The sequence below is a fragment of the Hippocampus guttulatus genome, chromosome 2, assembly GCF_054856545.1.
Source record: "Hippocampus guttulatus isolate MCC_2025c chromosome 2, RoL_Hgut_1.0, whole genome shotgun sequence".
In the NCBI taxonomy this organism is placed as follows: domain Eukaryota; kingdom Metazoa; phylum Chordata; class Actinopteri; order Syngnathiformes; family Syngnathidae; genus Hippocampus; species Hippocampus guttulatus.
In genome coordinates, this window is record NC_141262.1 from 23,515,296 (window position 1) to 23,534,809 (window position 19,514).

At 43.6% G+C, this 19,514-nt stretch overlaps 2 protein-coding genes across 3 annotated transcripts in view; both read left to right on the forward strand.

Annotated features, from left to right (window-relative positions):
- rgs12a (regulator of G protein signaling 12a) overlaps window positions 1–7,626 on the forward strand; it is a 28,205-nt gene extending 20,579 nt beyond the window's left edge. The window contains exons 16-18 of the mRNA XM_086104706.1: window positions 61–175; window positions 1,139–1,678; window positions 6,664–7,626. Coding sequence (XP_085960832.1) covers window positions 61–175; window positions 1,139–1,678; window positions 6,664–6,923 — 915 coding nt within the window. The 3' untranslated portion in view covers window positions 6,924–7,626. The remainder of the gene's footprint in view (window positions 1–60; window positions 176–1,138; window positions 1,679–6,663) is intronic.
- A 2,490-nt stretch (window positions 7,627–10,116) lies between these two features.
- hgfac (HGF activator) lies at window positions 10,117–19,384 on the forward strand. Of its 2 annotated transcripts, XM_086106018.1 has the most exons (14): window positions 10,117–10,395; window positions 10,482–10,533; window positions 10,921–11,014; window positions 11,166–11,239; window positions 11,712–11,855; window positions 12,175–12,306; window positions 13,332–13,442; window positions 13,976–14,150; window positions 15,113–15,210; window positions 16,484–16,745; window positions 17,518–17,657; window positions 17,846–17,986; window positions 18,459–18,601; window positions 19,095–19,384. In XM_086106018.1, exons 1-14 carry the CDS (start codon window positions 10,330–10,332, stop codon window positions 19,266–19,268), a joined length of 1,806 nt encoding a protein of 601 aa, XP_085962144.1. In that variant the 5' UTR covers window positions 10,117–10,329; the 3' UTR covers window positions 19,269–19,384. The 2 variants fall into 2 exon arrangements, with proteins under 2 accessions (XP_085962144.1, XP_085962145.1); XM_086106019.1 differs by lacking the exon at window positions 13,332–13,442.
- Window positions 19,385–19,514: the final 130 nt, after the last annotated feature.

Here is a 19,514-nt window from a genome sequence, read left to right on the forward strand (position 1 = left end):
AAGGACGGCGCAGTCCGATCGGCCGCCCCCTTAACAGCGTTATCATTGTTGCGTCTGCAGGAAGATGAGAGGTCAGCAGCGCCAAAGGAGTTTGGCGGGCGAGCAGGTGGACCAGACATGGCGCTCCCTGGCGAAAAGAGAAAACAGAAAAAGATTAATATAGACGAAGCTGAAGGTAAACCTCCCTTGTTTCATCTCTCACTGCATTTGCCCCGAAAGCAGGGATCGCCAACTTTGTAGGAATTTGGTCGCAATCCGAATTAATCTCTGAAATGGCTGCCTCAAACCAAACTGGCACTCTCTGCTTTGTGAAAGAACTCATGACCAAATTTCATGTCAGTGAGTCAAACAGGGGCAGATCGTGTGGAGACCAGGATTGATGAATTTTTTTATGGCGCATGTCTATGCGTGCCCTGCAATTGGCTGTAAACCAGTTCAGGGTGAACCACGTCTATTGCCCGAAGACAGTTGAGATAGACTCTGGCATGCCCGCAACCCTCCTGAGGATAAGCGGTTCGCATCATGGGTGGGGTTGTCAAGCTTGCAAATAGAAGCCACAAGGTGGCGCAAAGCACTTTTTTCCCCTATTCCCCAAGAGTATGGCCTGACCAAATGAAACTCCTCCACTAATATTTCTTATAGACATGGCACCCAGCAACAATAACAGTGGACTGGTTAAGATCAAAACAGGGTTCACAGGGTTCTCTTTTAGGACTGGCTTCAGGTGGGGATGTGTCCATGGCACATTCTGCCATCTAGTGGAAGAGCACATTATTGTTCTGCCTGCAACCATAAGTCACTGGCATAGAGAGATGAGATACAGCATTTAGTAAATGAGAGGAAATGAATCACAATTTTCAGACTATTCCAGTGAAATACTCCAGAGCACACTAAATGATCTGTCATGACACGGTGGGGATCACAGAACTTGTATTTGGTAGCAAAGAGGAGTTTGCTCTTGAAGGACTGGAATGGCTGATTGAAACCAAAATGGCAGACATCCCGTGACTTTTCAAAGCCTGACTTTGGTGTCTGGGTTCGCTTCTTGGCCTATCTGCATGCCAATGTCTCCATCTTGAAGCCACTCGCCAGTTTGTCCAAGTAACACACAGGAAATTGTCCTTTTTCCCCCCGGTAGAATTCTTCGAGCTGCTGAGCCGGGCACAGAGCACCCGGGCCAACGACCAGCGCGGACTACTGACCAAAGAGGACTTGGTGCTTCCCGATTTCTTGCGTCTGGTTCCCCTTCCCACTTGCCCCTCCTCGGACCAGGTGTGCTCCACGCCGGACTCTCTGAAGCAAAACCGCGAGAACGGCGGCCACGTTCGAGGGCCGCTAGCCTTGGGCCTCCGCTCCGAGAGTCTGGACTTCTCCCTTGGACACTCCGGGGCCAGGCGGTGCCTGATGCCCCCGTCTCGCCACTCGCCCTTCGGCTCCCACTTGTCCCCCATCCCTCGGCCCCCCGACGCCCGGTCGAGCCTCCACACCGTGGAGGAGGACGCTCACGCCGACTTGACCCTGGTGGGGGAGGGCGACATCAATAGCCCCAACAGCACGCTGCTGCCCGCATCCCCGTCACCCATGCCGTCCCTGGAGGGGAGCCTGCCCGAGGCCAACTTCACCCCGCCGCCACCGCCCTGCCCTCACGCTCAAGACACGAACGCAAAGTCCACTCCAGGTACCGCGTAGTATACCAGCGCTCCTGTTTCCATTCCATCATTTCACCCCCTTATGCACTTTAATTATTTGGATTGGCTCTGTTTGTTCATCCATTGATTAAGATCGACATTATCTTGTAAATATTTGGTCAGGATTTTGGATTGTTGCCAGTACAATTTTGAAAACAAGTTGGGAATTTTGTGTCAATTATGGAATGTCATCTCGCAGCAGTTTTAGGCCCCAGTAGGGTGTGGAAAAATTGCTTCATCGGACAAGTTACTAAAAGGCTTGATGTACAAATGGCCACACGCTCAGGTGGGATGGCCTTTGAAATGAAGCCCATCATTTGTTGAGGTGGGGGACTCAGGTCACATGACTTGACACGAGCCAGAAAAACTCAACTCGACGACATGAATAGCCACTTCTTGTCTGTCTACATTAAAAAATTGCAAATTTAAGATAAGGTGCCATTTGTTACATTTTTGGAAATGTATTTCTTGTGTAGTGTGTGGAAACCTGTCAGGACGTGCTGAAGCCATCACAAAGGGAGTTTTACAGATATGTTGGTTAAATTAGGAAAAAGAACGGCAAAATGCAAGGTTTGCAAGTTGAAGAGCGGGGACACAACAATGACGACATTGAACATGGTCTCAGTTTAGTACGCCAAAAGCTGGTCAAAGATGAACTTTACTTCAGGTCGGTTATGTGTTTCATTGAGCAGATGTGAAGAGTCAACACGGACCATAAAAAAAATACACGTGACTGTGAATGTGTTACTTCAGCTAACTAACTCAAGTACAAATAGTAGATGTATCTGATTGGATTGGTAGATATTTTGCATGTTATGCAACGGTGTGGTGTCCTTTTTCTAGATTAAACGTGGATGGAAATGTAATGTGTGCGCATGGTGCGCGTCAGCATCACCGTGTGCGCGTGAGAGTGCGCAACTGCTCACTGTGCGCATCTTAGTGGGAACATTATTCCAGTGTCATTGATTGGAGCTGCAAAATATTACACCAGACACAATCTCGTTCAATCCAGGGACGCTCTGTGCTGCCATCGTTCAATAATACAAGATTTTTCATCATATATATTTGGATGGATATTTTAATCCCAATATATTTTAAATAATTTGAGGTTTTAGTGGGAGGTGTCAGGTTTTCATCGCCTGTTTTCCCTTTATTGAATGTTTATCAGCGTTTTGGGGAGCATTTTTAGCTTCTATTACTTTTCCCAATGCATTTCATTGGGCGTCAATAACACGGAAATTTTGGCTATTTGTGGGTCGGTCTAGTAAATAACAGCTGAATTGTTTCAATAGATTGATTCATCTTCTGATCTGGTTGTGCTATGTTTTTGTTTGTTTTTTTAACGCGCAAATCAGTGCGTCATCTCTAAAATAAAGAGATCATCTCTAAAATCATCTTGATTGGGTAAAGCTGAACAAATACGAAGTGCAAAGTGGCGAACGTGCAAATATGAAGTATATGACATTTGACATCCTGCCACCTCTGCTCGTCACTTTGCGCCGACTTGAGCGGAAGGCCATCCCAATGCAGCGTGTGAGCAACACATATGGAGGATGTGCTGCTCACAGTCTCTTGTTAAAAGAATACACTGTGGAAATCGCTAACACTGCTGCGGTATAACGTTCCAAAATAGCACAGCGGACACTATTTTCCAAATTTATTTTCCATGTTGTCAGGAAGCGCTGTCGGGAGCGACGTGACGAGCGTGTCGGGGAAATGGCGCAGCTGACGGTTGTGATTCTGTATCTCTCGTTGGATCTGCCAATCAATTGTGTATCTGTCATTTAGTCCATGGAATAAAAGCTCCAATCGGATGTGATACTGTTTTTTTTTCTTCTTTGATCCGCCTCCGCATGCATTCTCTGTTCTTTGCCTGCTGGCGTCGTCTTTATCAGCTCCTTTTGGTGTTGCTGCATGCGCTTCTTGAAGGCACCGGGGTGTGAGTAATGATGTGTGCTCGCTCGCCTTCTATCGCTCGTCTTTTTCAAGCTCTGTGGCATAGGTGATGGTGACTTTTTTTTGGGTGTCGCATTGTGGATTGTTTGCAAAGGCTCGATAGGATACCATCTTCTTCAGTAGCGGTTTATTGTAGCGGGTGAACGGGATGGTGTGGTGCTGGATTTGACTTTCAGCTGATACTCGCGCATCTTTCCTTTCTTGTCTCTCGGATTCCAATTCAACATTCTTCCACACAGGAAATAAATGCAAATGAAAAGTAGGAACCAAAAAGTAACAATTTAACATTTTTAACTGGCATGCACGTGTTAAAACAAGTAAACCACTGAGAACAAGAACAGAACATAAACAAACAATCAAACAAACACAGTAAAGCCAAAGAGGATTGCAAAACACTCAACAATGTGATGAAATAACGTGCAGAAAATTTGGCTGAATGGTGGCTGGAGTTTTTGCCAAAGAAAAAGCAAATTAAAGAATAACATAAGCACATCACAAGGCAGAATGGAGGAAAAACAAAGTCAAAGAAGAGAAGTCAACTGTTTTTAAAAGCAAAATAAAACACAGAGGACTCATCCATTGAGGAGTACTTCTAAAACAGAAATAAAGCCAACATTCCAAATCATGCATGATTTGCTAGCGTAAATCTGCAAATCCGGGTTTTTTGTGCACATTTGCCTCCCAAATTTTTGGCTGACCTGTGATTCTCCATTCTAAATGAACAGAGGATCCCAAAGCATGTCCTAATTCGGCATTAGTACGAGCCAGTGGTTGTCAAAACTTTTTACACCAACGAGTGGCACCACAACAAAAATACTTGGCTGTCCAAGTGTCCCCATCATCAGAAACTTTTTAATACAGTAGTGTCATATACTGAATGTGCTCACCAAAAATAATGTAGTAATATTATTTCCAAAAAAGTATATTCGATATTATTGTCAGCCATTCTCACATTATTTTTCAACATTTTAATCACAAACAGCTATATGTGTCCCTAAACGTATGTTTGACGCGGACTTTAAAATAAATAAATTACTTTTTATGGTACTTGAACAAGCACCTCCAAAACCACAAATGACACCAATTCAAACACAAAAGGCACCAACCCCAACAATTGCTCTGACCTGACTGCCGTGTGGGAAAAAAAACGGCTGCCATGCTGTCGGCTGCCGACGGCCTCTGCGTAGATTCTTCCCGCTGCTTTTAGGCGCCATGATAACCTCATACCACCGCTTCCAAAAGTGTCACTGTCACCTCAGATTTCTGGCCATTCTTCTCCCCTTTATGAAACAACATCAACAAAATGATCTCAAGATTTAAAACATTAATAATAAAAATCGTAACAACAACATGTTGAAAACCCGTTTTGGTCCAAATCATCGTTCAAAATATATTTGAGGTTTTAGCATGCCGTGATAGACAGGCATCTTTTTTTTTGCCCACGAGAGGGAGACATCGCACAGACATTTTCACCATGACGCCAGTTCTACTTTTAGCCTCGTCCACGAAAGTACAGAAGGAATAATGAATTCATACAGTGAATGAAGAAATTAAAGAAATGCATTACTAAGAATGCAGTGGTTCATTTGGTCCCATTCATTTAATATCTAACTATTGCTCAAAACAATTTTGAACAATTTCCACAAAAGTACCCTGGAACGAAAACACACACAAAAAAGCAAATTTACAATACCAATTATGTCATAGCGCAGACTGAGAAACTATCATTAATTTTGGGAAAGTGACAGAATTGCAGCGCTACATACCAACTTCAATACATCACTTCCTGGTGCAGTTGTTACCCAATCCCACCGCATTGTGTCATCTTTTTTTTTCCCCCTTGAAGGAGGTCAGCTGTTGGAGCTTGGAGACGGTGTTTACATCAGCACTCAAGCGGCACTGAATCACTGACTGTTTGTTAAGTGAATCCCAGGGGAAACTATTACTTCTAAAGCAGCTGGCCACGATTGCGCAACACTGTCGGAAGATACAGAAGTCACGTCAAGCAAATTTTCGCCACATTTTTCATCCAATTTCTAACTGGTTAAGAGTAAAAATAGTACAACACCACAAGGCTGGTCCTTCTGTTGGAATAGGGCTCGCTAAAGTAAAGTGGATGACGGAAGTTCCGATTGCTGAGTTTCCCCCACGCCCCCGATAAGTTTATTCAAATTCTAAACAAAAGTAAAAATTGCAAAGGTTTGTAAACGACTGACGACGTAAGCTGGAGTCTAGTCCTCCTTTCAAAACACTTTGACCCCGATAATTTTGCTTTACTTATAAATTGTATAAGAGCAACAGGTAGTAAACTAAAAACAATACTTTGTTGACTGATGTTGTAAGATGGACACATTGAGGCTAGCCCTTTTGGAAACAGGGTCGCTAAGTAAACGTGGACGATAAGCAATTTCAACAAGAAATTTGTAGTCGACTCTAGAGGTGCGTTTTGTTTCCCCCCGACAGTTTTGGTCCATTTCCAAACTCTACAAAAAGATAGTAACGTTAAAATAATTCTTAAACTCACGTTGTCAGATGGAAACGTCAAGGCTGGTACTTTTTTCAGAGGAAGGATCAAAAGGGAGTCTGAAAGTCAATGCCCCCCCCCCCCTCAAAATAGTTTTGGTCGTCTTCTGAACAAAAGTAAAAATAGCAAGGTTCAATAAAAAGCTATGATGTTGTAAGTTAGAAGTGTTGACGATCGTCCTTCATTTGGAAATAGCGCAGCGAAATACGCGGCTGGCAGTGGTCTGAATTCCAAAGTTTTGAGTTGCCTTCAGTTAATTTTATTCTGTTGGAATTTCTGATTTGTACTATCTTGGCAATGTTGGTACCATAATGTAAGGCTTTTTTAAAAAGAGAATATGTATAGTATGTATGTATACGTTATTTGGGATGATTTGCAAGCCTTTTTTTAAGCATATAAAGCTTTTTTTTAAAAATGGCATCAATTTATTTGCTTTCTTTTGCTCCCATCGACATTTACAAGCCATCTTAAGCATTCCTTCTTTTCCATTTCCAGGCGGCACCAAAGCTCCCGGCGAGAAAGAGGCTATGGAGCAGGAAGTGATGAATGTGGAGGGGGTACACTTGGAGGAGAGAGCGCCGCCCGACACCCCCCACGGGGACGAGTCGGAGCTCAGCCTGAGCTTCCAGGGCTACGTGGCCGAACTGCGCCAGTGCCAGAGCCGAATGAGGAACGCCCAGCAGATGCCTCACGGCGCCGTTCACCTGGATGAGCCAGACTGCAAGGCGGACCTCTTCAAGGCCACCGTGGTCTAGCGGGCCGCCAACAATCCCCCCCGCCCTGAATCCACTGCTGCACTTTGAAAGCCCAGAGGGAAGGATCTTAACAACTCTGCATGTACAAAGACATCAAGGCCTCCCCGAAAATGAAATGTTATTGTAAATTGGAATTCTGGTGTTTTGGTACGTTCAGTCGGTGTGATTTTGTGTTTTTGGTATAGCGTGAGATTTCGATGACAAGCAATGAAAGATGACAACTTCTAAGATAGCATATTGTTTCTTTTGTGGGTGTTTGTATTTGTTTCTTTCATTTAGTATGGCCCTCAAAAGACTTCATCAAAAGCCTACTATTTTTCTCATTTGGATTTTGAAAATTGACAATAAATATAGTGTTGATTTGATATTTTCTCAACAATCTAAGCAAAAGATGATTTGATTTATTTTAAATTCCATTTAATAGGATAAATTTGAGACAGAAATTCTTAAATTATATATATATATATATATATATATATATATACCCAACGATATTTACTCCAATATTTTTTTGTTCAACGTGTTTTATTTGAAGCAAAAACATTGAATTTTTTTTTAGGATCAACAAATTAATTCCTCTTTTGTGGTTCCTGTATTGATTCTGATGGCTGAATATTTCCTCTACTTTCTGCTTCTGTGGTTGAAGTTGTCAATTTAAAAAATAAATAAATAAATAAATAAATAAAAGATGACGTCAAGTCTTTTTTGAGTTGATTAAAAAGTGAGGACTTTCCTCCTTGTCTGTTTATTCAAGTAATGAACATTGCTTAAGTATTGCAGTCGTCTTTTGACATGCTGAGCCTGTTAACATCTGGACCGGGCCATGCTGACAGCTGGTGGAAATTAGAGGTTGGCTAATGGGATTTTTTTTTTTTTTTGCAGGAATGTCCTCATTTGCAAATAAATTACTCGATTACTGCAATGCCCTTTACTTTGGAGTCAGCCAGTCCTCCATTAAGCGCCTTCAGCTGGTCCAGAATGCCGCCGCTCGCCTCTTGACTGGTACTCGTAAGAGGGAGCACATAACTCCTACTCTGGCATCCCTTCACTGGCTCCCCATTCATTTTAGAGTTATTTTCAAGATCCTCTTATTTGTTTTCAAATCTCTGAATAATCTCGCGCCACCTTACCTCTCTGAGCTCATCCGCCCCTACACACCTGCCCGGCGCCTCAGGTCTGTGGACCAGACTTTATTAGAAGTACCAAGAACTAAACTGAGGCTCAGAGGGGATCGAGCCTTTTCTGTTGCTGGTCCCTCTCTCTGGAATGACCTCCCACTAAACATTCGGCAAGCCTCCTCGCTGCCCATCTTCAAAACCCTCCTCAAAACTCACTTGTATTCTTTGGCATTCGACTCAGCATGACTTAGATTTGTTCTTGGTTTTACTGTTTGGTGCTTTCTACCGCCTTTATTACCGATTTGTCTTACTGTTTATTGTGCATGTTAAATTGCTCCATGTACAGCACTTTGTATGCAGCGATGGCTGTTTGAAAGTGCTCTATAAATACTGTTGACTTGACTTGACTTGACTCAAAGCAACCCCCCCCCCCCAAAAAAAACAACTTTTTGGGCTACTGTGGAGAAATCTTTAATGCCAATCCAACATAATGACCACATGTACCCCTAATTGCCTAATAGTGGCAGAGTGTAAAAAGAAAAGTTGTAAAGTTCTAAAGATCTTTAAAAGAACACCAGTATATTCTGTCAGGGTGAAAAGTTGCAATCTTGGGAGGAATAAGTCACATTGTTACAAGATGAAGTCATAATATTATGGTCATAAAGTCAACTTGATTGTAGTAATATGTTGCCTTTTATTCTGGAAAAGACTCCTTTAAAAAGTAAAAACTATGCCCTTGGAAAAAGTCTGCCAGTTGGTCCTTGGGTGGGGGGTGGTGTGTGTGTGTGTGTGTGTGGGGGGGGGGGGGGGGTTCTAATAATTAATAACCTGATTTTCAAGCTATGAGTCATCATTTGACCAACTGTTTTATCTTGATGATGAGCAACATTTGAGATACGAGCGAGCTTCAGACCCCCACCAGTGAAGGGCGCCAGCAACCACACACCTGCCGGCCATCATTTATGGACTTTTACAGATTGAAGTGGAATGTGCATATGAATTTTGCTCACGACTGGTCTTAGTTTTGGGACAATTAGCTACGCTCAAGCTGTGTTAAGTCTCAGAAGGCAGCCAGGCATGCATGTGTGCGTTTCCCCGCGGCTAACAGTAGCCGCTGCAGTGATGTTAAAAGGAACACTTGTTCTTAAGGCAGTAATTCGCTTTCGGTTGCTAGACAAAGTTAGCAGAACAAAATCAGCTTCTAACCGCCCCAGACGTGGGCTTCATGTCATGGACGCCTGCCGTCACTCATGCAGTTAAGTACGGTCGCGTCCGTCCACCGCTTGCAAAAAGTTTATGAAGGTGTTGGTGTGGCGCTGCGAGTGAGCGTCAATTTGGGATAAAGTCCTCATTGACAATCCCGACAGGTAGGCTTTCTGAATGTTCCATATTGCGGTGAGGGATGCGCTCTTCAAGTGGACGATTCGAGAGCATCACATTTGGATAGCAAGCTCCACGATTAAGTGTCGTGCCTTGGTGACATTTCAAAGTTGGGACTTTGACAAATTCGGTAGGCCCACACACAACCCTGTGAAAATATGTGGGGCAGAAAAATAAATGGATGGACGGATGGGTAGGGTGAAAAATTTGAAAGGACAAATAGTTTCTGGTCCCTCTGTTGACGCCCATGGAGACCGGGGGGGGGGGGGGGGGGTACGTGCCCATAGTCCTAATTTCATTCCTAATTTCCCCAATTGAAATTGAAAGTGAAAGATAATACCATTTTCTGAAAAAAAAAAAAACAAATACATAAAGTGAGCTTGTTCGTGACAAACAGACCAATCAGACCAGATGATCCCTTTACATTTCTACAGCCATGGTAATTTACTGGAAACTTTTGGAAGACATACTGAAAAAAGTGATATGCATTCACTTCATTCTGAATTCTTGAAATTACCTCTCAGACATCCACGCTATGGCTTTCCCTCAGAACTGTCGACAAGCTGAGGAAGGCTGCGCTTCCGGTACAAAGGAGCACTCATGCTACCCCTCTACCCCACCCACCACTACAACCTACCCACCTCCCCCAATCGTGCTAGGGAGCTTGTGAGCGTTGAGGAAAGGCAGAAGGCGCAGTGGGTCCGTGGGGTAAGCACCGGGCGGAGGCGGAATAAGCCAGGACGTAGACAAACAAGCCCAAATGACGCAAGGGCTTGACTCAACATTAGACAGGATAATACTTGCAGGGATACACGCGCGTAAAAGCTCAGAGAGACGCTTCAAACTTCCACACATGACGTGAGGGAAGCTTTTGTTTTGGGTTTTTTTTCCCTTCCTGCAGCACATCGATGCATACTTCCACCATGACATACGGGCTCTTACTTTTTCTTCCATTTGTTTTCAGCACACGAGGGGTAAGTAGAACGCACATTTAAAAAAAATACTAAACGTGAAAGTTTCTGTAGTCAAGTGTGCACTTTGCTTTAAAATTTGTTTTCAGCCTGCGCGTGAGACCGTTATCTTCAAAGAGCCATATGCAAAGAGTCAAAAAGGTAACGCAACGCGTCCTTGCACCTCAAAGCTGAGAGAGACAAGCATTCCCACTGTTTTGGAAAAGAGTGAGGATGCTGAGAGTCAAAGCGTTGGCACTATGGTCACAATTTTGCAGAAATGCTGAGACAAGCATTCACATGACACTGTTCAAAAATTCATCTGTGGAAATGCGAAGAGTTTCAAGAACCTCAAATCGATTCCGTTGTCAAACAAATGAATAGCAGGAATGCTGAGAGTCGAGCATTCACACTCAAATTATTGTTATAATATGGGCATACTGTGAGACAAACATTCAAAATATGTATATACACACACACACACAGTATATGTACATACTGTGAGAATGCTGAGAGTCAAATGAAAGTTTTGTTTCCTCCCGTTAACAGTTGTCACCACATTTGGCAAAGAATGTGCACTTCCATTTCGCCAGGGTGGAAGAATTCATCACCACTGCATCACCGTCATCGCCTCGAGACCATGGTGAGTCCTCAAGGTGGAGGAACCGGAAAATAGTGGAGAGTGCCGTAATCTTGTACAGTCACTTCCTGCTCTGTATTCATTATAAATGACAAACGTCTGATGGAAAGTCCTCTAAAAGAGCGCTGCATGCTTTCTTTTGTCTGACTAACAGGTGCTCTCTTACGTCGAATTTTGACCGGGACCGAAAGTGGGGCTTCTGTGCGCCAGAACGAAGACATCCCAATGGTTAGCATTCGTAATTGCGCTATGATTCAAAAGTTTGAGCTCACTCAGACAATGTCACAATGTCCATCAAAACAAACCGCAGTATATCTCATTGATGCCTAAAAACTATGGCGTCACACAGTGTGCCATGCGGTCCCAAAATGATCGACAAAAACATGCATGGTAGGTTGACTGAATGCTCTAAATTGCCCCTAGTTGTGATTGTGAGCACAAATCTATGTGCCCTGCGAGTGGCTGGGGAACAGTTCAGGGTGTACCCTGCCTGCTGCCCAAAGATTTGCTACGTAAATCAACAGTGACATTCTCACAAGTGGCAAAATGATCATCGCAAAATGGCAAAAAAATCTGCAACCTCAAATTTGATTTGTACAATTTAAACCTCTGCGATACGGTGAGACTGCAAAAAGTGACTTTCTGTGAATAGCGTCTACAAATATACATTTTCTTCCTCGCTTTGCTTATTTTTCGCCAGTCTCTGTCCACACGTCGCGAAGGATCACCGACCCGTGTCAATTGAAGCCGTGTCAATACGGCGGCATCTGCACGCTCATCCCACACAGCACCGCATTCGAGTGCTCCTGTCCTGATGGCTTTTCCGGAAGACTTTGCGAGCGCAGTGAGTATGCCACGTGTGGGGATACATTCTTACGTTTACAACGTACGTGCTAAACAGTCAAAAGGTGCACCAACGAAGAGCAACCAAAATGCGGATTGCCGTTTAAATGGCAAATGGTCTGCTGGCGCTGTACGGGCCATTTTTTTTGAAAGTTTATGAACACACAGCTTTGCATTAAATATGAAATAAGTATTCCAAAATGGAAAAAAACCAAGTGTCAAGGACACCCTAAATTCCTGCTTTGTAAGAAACTGCACAGTCAGGTTTCTTCTGTTTCTTTCACTTTTGTTGCCTGCACTGTTATCCGTTTTCTTTTTAGAACAGTGCTACGAAACTGTACACCTGCGGCATTATGACGCAGGAGAGTCTTGGGGCCGCATTCATCTCCGCAACGTGGAACAGTGCACGTGTCTCGGCGGCAAAATCGAGTGTCAACGAGCCCGCTACACGCGTAAGACTCACGCGACGGGACTGTCTTGTTTGCTTTCGTTACCGACACATACGATAGCACATCAATTCCATATACTTCGCTCCTGGCCAAGATCTTAAATTTGCCCCACACCCTTTCTTTGATCACAACGGAAGAAAAGACATACTATATGAGTCAGGGTGACTAACAAATGGTATTTTGGGACACACCCACACTTCCATCGGAGGTGGAAGGGGGGCGGGGGTGTTCATGGGTATTTACAGTCGAAAGGAACAAAACCGCAGCGATGCTTTCACACGTCCTCAAGCCAAGCTGATCTTATCCTGGGAGAAAAGGGACCCTGATTAAAGCTCCAAGCATCACTGAACGGGCACTCAGGGACATATTTCATGGCCAATCCTCGGAATGATTAAACCAAACAGAAAACAAAGAGAAATACATTTTGTGTATTTAATTAAAACAAGTGAACGATGTGGCCTTATAAACACCCCCCACCTGCACTAGCTTAATGCTAACACAAACGGAAGATGCCACTGAAATGCTAACATTAGCATCAGTAGTGCAGTTTTACACGCCTTGAACGCACGTAAACTTTTCTGGATGATTTTTTTTGGGGGGGGGGGCAGATTCCAAATCCAAATTCGTCTTTTCTCAACCATATCAGGTTTTCCGAATTATAATAAAGCTAATAAATATGTAGTCAAGTCATACTTATGAATTAAGGGTTAGGTTCAGCAACAGATTTTTTTGTGAAAGGTCATAGCTATAAATACGGTAAAATCCATCTCGTGCAAGCTTTTATCAGTCAAACAAAGAAAATAACTCAAACCTGATGTGCATGTAAGAAAGTAAAGTAACATTTTTTTAAAAATCTGCGTCAAAAATGTTTTTCTGGTCACATAAAGACATCTTTGGTTAAAATGTACTTTTGAGCAGTGTAATAAAATGATATTCATCGGCACACATTCTTTATCATCCATGAAACATGTCTATTGGATTCAATCCAGTGATGCACAGCTTGACATGACACACTTTTATGCATCCAGGGTGCCACTCAAACCCGTGTCAGAATGATGGAACATGCCGGTTGATCACAGCCACGGGCAAGGAGGTGTGTAACTGCAGATACGGCTACAGCGGACCGCACTGTAGCTTCAGTGAGTGTAACCAAATCTGACAGTGACTCTTCCTCGTTCTTTCTTTTGGCTCCATTTCCAGCATCCTTCTACCATACTGAATACTGTATATCCCAACTTCATTGCTGCAACAACAAGGCACTCTAAAATGTGTTAAGCCTAAGCCCACATCCAAAGGCTGGTTAATTTTTAGCTTGTTTCCTTTCTTGCTATTTTACCTGCTATCCGTGATGTGCATGCACTCAATGCTGACAGTGAGGCACTCTAAAGTAGTCTGCTGGCGGACTTTTCGATGGGTTCACGCATTGTCTGGGCGCAGGCATAGCTAGCTGGCTAGCTTTTGCGCCCGATAATTGCTGATGTGAACAAAGATGCTCAATTTCTGAGAAGAGGAGGAGAAGGGCAATCCAACTGTTTTCCACCATTTCAGTTTTCCTAATTTTTGGGAGCATGGCGAGAATTGGACCAAGTGATGCACTTGTTTTTAATGTTTGGCTCATTTCAAATTGGAGGGAGGGAAAATATTGAAAAGCCTTTTTTTTTTCGGCAACCAGAGCCAGAAAGCGAGTGCTACAACAGCCGGGGCATTAGCTACCGAGGCGTGGTGTCCACGGCGGCGTCTGGCGCCCGCTGCTTGCCGTGGAACTCAGACCTGCTGTACAACGAGCTCCACGTGGGAACGGTGGCTGCGGCAGCTCTCAGGGGCCTCGGGGAGCATGCCTTCTGCAGGTGTGCATTTTGTGTGCATATGTGGTGACACCCTGCTAATTGACTGCCTATTTTCATAGCATCCAAGAAAAAAAAGCAAGCTTGTGACACAGAAAGAGAACATTTTATATGAAATGAATCATTATTCATCCATTATCCGATTCAGAATGCCCCGGCAATGGACTTGATTTTATCACATATAACAGATTCTTACAGCTGCTCGAGAAAATTTTGAGTGAATTGATATGCGGTACGATTCCATGTATTTGCGGTTTACTATTCACTATTTCACCTCTTGGTGTTTTTCGCGCAAGATGGCACGAGATGCCAGCAAAGCCCTGTCTGTCTGAATAGTAATTGTTTCAAGGAAGTACAGTATGCTTCAGTGATACATCTTGACTGAGAGACAAGATTTGTGATTATTAATTTTAACAGGGGCGGCCCGGTAGTCGAGTGGTTAGCACGTCGGCTTCACAGTGCAGAGGTACCGGGTTCGATTCCAGCTCCGGCCTCCCTGTGTGGAGTTTGCATGTTCTCCCCGGGCCTGCGTGGGTTTTCTCCGGGTGCTCCGGTTTCCTCCCACATTCCAAAAACATGCATGTCAGGCTGATTGGACGCTCTAAATTGTCCCTAGGTGTGAGTGTGGGCGTGGATGGTTGTTCGTCTCTGTGTGCCCTGCGATTGGCTGGCAACTGATTCAGGGTGTCCCCCGCCTACTGCCCGGAGATATCTGGGATAGGCTCCAGCACCCCCCGCGACCCTAGTGAGGATCAAGCGGTTCGGAAAATGGATGGATGGATGGATGGATGGATGGAATTTTAACAGGCTGTAATAAACTATGATGGTCAAATGTTACTTATCATTTTTCCATCATGAAAGAAAAAAAAAGAAATTCAAAGAGATAATTTGACTGGCATGAACAAAAACAATAGTTTTAATCCAAAATGTAGAAATAGAATCAGAACATACCTCGAAATGTGCAGGAATCCTGACGGCGACAAGATGCCGTGGTGCTACACTCTGAGCAAGGGTGCCATCTCCTGGGAGTACTGCGCAGTGCCCTCCTGCAAGATGCCAGTGTGTGAGTACAGTAAATATTCTCTAGTACGGACTCGTGTTTGCGCTGTCCAATTTGTCCTGATAACAGAAATTCCTCATTTGGGAAATGAGCATGGTACATGTCCTTTATGAACCTGCAAGTATGTTGACAAAATGCACGTGTAACAACACGATCAATAAAATACAAAAATATACTGTCCAAAAACTGTTTATATAACAAAAACTGCAATACAGGTGTATCGAAAAAAAAATCACAACAGTAAAATACGTAAGGTATTTTAATGTTTATTTTTTTCTGTCTTGGGAAAAAAATATGTATTTTGGATTGTTTTGTTGGATGCATTCTTTGGTTTATGACAATATTTGCCTGCGTGTCATACAGTTTTCTTGCTAGTTGCAAGTAACTGTCCCGGTTGATCACCGATGTCTGGTAATTCTTGTGCATACTGAAGGATTTTTGTTGCCATTTGCATTGCTTCCTTGCTGGATGGTGGCTTGTCATCAGGAGTTGAATCGATGCCTTGTTGCTTAAAGTTTCGTAGATTTGCGTCTTTCCGACTCCAAGTGTCTGCTGGATCTTTTTAACTTTGTGTCCAGCCTCGCTCAAACGGATGCATTTCACTCGCTCCGCTCCAGTTGTTACAGTTCTTCTACGTTTCGATGCGATGATCTACACGACGTAAGTGAATAAAGAATCTTTCGCAATTACAGTAAAACGCACGCCAATAAAAAGTCGCTTACACGTCTTCGTTTCGAATCTGATGAATGAAAACGGCGAAGTGAACACGTTTCTTCGGTCGTGTCGAGTGGGTGCTGCTTTTAAGCTAGTGCCGCGTTCTACAGGACGTAAGTGAATAAAGTTAAAATCATTCACAATTACAGTAAAACGCACGGCAATAAAAACTCACTTGCACGTCGTCGTTTAGAATCTGATGATCGAAAAACGCGAAGTGAAAACTTGTTTCAGCGTTGTCTTTTCCGTCGCATCGGGTGGGCGTTGCGTGTATTTAACCTCCCGCGGCATTACATCTCCATCCGGGTTACGGGTAGTGGAATTTCCGCTTACGCAACTTCCGGTAACATGTAATATCGTAGTCAAAATGTTAATGCATAGGTTTTTATTCCGGGTGAAGGATATTCCTTTCCGTAGAATTCCGGGGATGGGAATATTTACTGTATACACAGCGGAAAATGTGATCATGGTAACCCCCCACCCCACCCAAAAAACATTTTATTGTAAATCTTAGCAAAAAAACTACTATAAATGACAATAACAAACGCATTTCCTTCCATAGCGTCTTCTCGTAGGATGAACACAAACACGCTACCCAAATTGGGCGACTCGGACCATTCTGTGGCAGACAAGAAACCAGTGTGCGGGACAAAGCACAAAAAGCGGGTGCCCGGAGCCAGGGGAAGGATCATGGGAGGAAACTTGGCTCTGCCGGGAAGCCACCCTTGGATGGCGGCCATCTACATCGGACAGTCGGACTTTTGCGCCGGGACCTTGATCGCCTCTTGCTGGGTCATCTCGGCGGCCCACTGCTTCTTCCGCAAGTATGTCCCAGCTCCTTCACAAAACAAGTTGGCCGCTACAAAATTATTCAGTTACCCCACTGGATGGCATGTTGGTGGGAAAGGGGTCTTCAGAGTCTTCAGTGGTGGGAAGTCAGGGATGTGTCTTTTTAGATTTTGTTGTCCAGTCAGATTTCAGCCTCTGTGTTGCAATGGCAAACTAATCCAACCAGAGCAGTCAGAAGTAGGAGTGCTGGCCTGTGTGACTGTAGCTACAGTATTACGAACATTACTAACCCTAATGTCCAATAGGAGTGTTTCTTTAACCAGTCAGATTTCACATTTGCTTCCAATTGCCCACAATGCATTTTTCTGTCCTCTTGACTGACCAATGTCAATGAGTCAATTTTTTTTGGGGGTTGTTGTTATGAGCCAAAATTTGTGGTACACGCAAGCTTCGGATACGTTGCTGCTTGAGCGAAGTTACGAAAAAAAAATGGAAAATGCAATTAAGGTATTGTAATGCCCTTGCATGTGGGCAAGGAGAGCTCTCATTTCTGCGTGTATGTCTGCTTATGACAAAATGAAATAATATTTGCGGGTAAACATGATAGCTTTGCAATGAATTGCGCTCATTTTCCCATTGCATCCCATCATTTTAAATTTTGGAATATTTCCAACAATTCCCATCTGAACTTTCTATGGAAATTTACTGCAAACCTTCCAGAAATTTCCCACCCCTTTGCAACTTAACTCCAACGTAGAGAGAACTCCCCTGACCATGTTGGTTTTGTGTGATTTTTGGTGACGTTAGCCCCCTGATGTCACAGCTTCGCGTGGTGCTCGGCCAGCACCACTTCAACGTCAGCGGTCCAGACACGCGCACATTTGGAGTGGACAAGTACATCTTTCCTAAACAGTTCTCCGTGTTCAACCCGACACTCCATGACATCGGTAATCACAGACACACACAGACACACGGATACTGTTGAATCACAAATTAAGTGACGTCATGGGTGCGTACACAGCTGTGCGTCACTTAGCAGCTGCATCCCTGCATGCACCCTCCCCTCACAAAATAAACGAAAAGTTTACCATTTGTTCGTTTCTGGGTTTTTCCCTTGACCTCCCATTTGGACCAGTTCTCGTCAAACTGAAGAAGCAGGATGGTCGCTGTGTGAAGCGGACGCCGTTCATCAGGCCCATCTGTCTTCCCGAAAATGGCGTGGCCTTCCCAGACAACTACTGCTGCTCCATCAGTGGCTGGGGACACATGCATGAGAGTGAGTGAGATTATCGAAACATATTTCAAAATGGTTTAGTCCTTAAAAGAACCTCACGCACATTTTGAAGCTAAAAAAGTTTTAAAAACACAGTTTGTGAATACATTCTGAATATATTTGAACATACACACCGCAACTTAAACGCACACAATTTTATGGTATTCCTTCACACCTGTTCTCATGAAATTGCTTGGGCAGTTGTCCAAATAAGAGGCCCAGTGTGCTTGTTTCAAGCTATTTGTCACACCCAGTTGAAGTTAAAAATGAAAAATCGACACATTAAACCGAGACAAATGCTGTGGAGTGGACTGATCTACACCATATGATCCGTGTTGTTGTTTCTGTTAATAAATGATGCGACCATCTAAAGCCCTCGTTTTTGTTGCCTTATTGTTTTTTGTTTTTTTGTCAGGTGCCACAAAAGCAAATTTGCTGCCTAATGTGGTGCTGAGGGTTTTCTTTTTTTTAACAGAAGCAGATCGTTATTCTAGCCTGCAGGAGGCGGGCGTGAGACTGATCCGCCACGACACCTGCAGGAGGCCAGAGGTGTACGGCAACCACGTCACCGCAGATATGATTTGCGCGGGTCTCAACGGCTGTGTGGACGCTTGCCAGGTAAGAGGGTGAGGGTCTGTAAAGCTGGCAAAAAAAAAAAAGGGAGAATTTGAGATCTCAAGTCTGACCAAAATTCCCACATTTGAAGACCATACAATAAAGTCTTCTGTTGCAAAGATGGAATTGATGCTCCACCGATTTTTATGTTTTAATCATTGCCTTACTAAGTTAAAATGTAAATCCACCCCAAATTATTACACGACCCTTTAATATAATTTGAAACTCATCTGACGAGGTCACCCTTAATTGAATTTTGAAAATTTGTCGCCGTCTTGTGATATCTTCAGAGCGTTATTGAATCAGAACAAAAATAGTTGGGGTAAACCATACTACTATAAATGTATTTTCCTCAAAATGAATACACACAGAGTCAACTTTTTCCTTGAAGTGTTAGCTTAGCAATTGGCAAAATTAGTGTCTTGTATTACAAGGCAATGTGCCAAAATAATTTTCTCTTTGGATAACGCAGCTATACACGTGCACTTTTCACCAGGGGGACTCTGGGGGCCCACTGGCCTGTGCGAAGGACGATGTCAACTTCCTGTATGGGATCATCAGCTGGGGGGAGGGCTGCGGCCGTTCGGGAAAGCCGGGCGTTTACACTAACGTGGCCAACTACATGGACTGGATCAATTCTGTGATCAGAAGGAAGGCCAAGAAGACGTGAAAGAAGATTAGGGACTAGTTTAAAAATATGACTATTTTCGTTTGGTTGTTGATTGTTGATGACCTTTCTCCCACTGTGAAACAAAAGACTGACTAAGTACGAGTAAACATTTACGATATCACTCCAAAAAATGACTTTTTTTTTCTTAGATCACAACTTCATAAAAAATACAAAAGTATTCAATTAAAATCTTAAGACTATGCAATTGTTATAAAACTACATTATTTGCTTTCAATGACAACTTCC

What these genes read in the sequence shown, in the direction of transcription:
- hgfac (XM_086106018.1), top strand. Translation starts at nt 10,330, where the DNA reads ATGCATACTTCCACCATGACATACGGGCTCTTACTTTTTCTTCCATTT. An exon ending in GTCATCGCCTCGAGACCATG is followed by an intron (nt 11,015 to 11,165) that starts GTGAGTCCTCAA and finishes TCTGACTAACAG; the next exon opens with GTGCTCTCTTACGTCGAATT. An exon ending in TCAACGAGCCCGCTACACGC is followed by an intron (nt 12,307 to 13,331) that starts GTAAGACTCACG and finishes TTATGCATCCAG; the next exon opens with GGTGCCACTCAAACCCGTGT.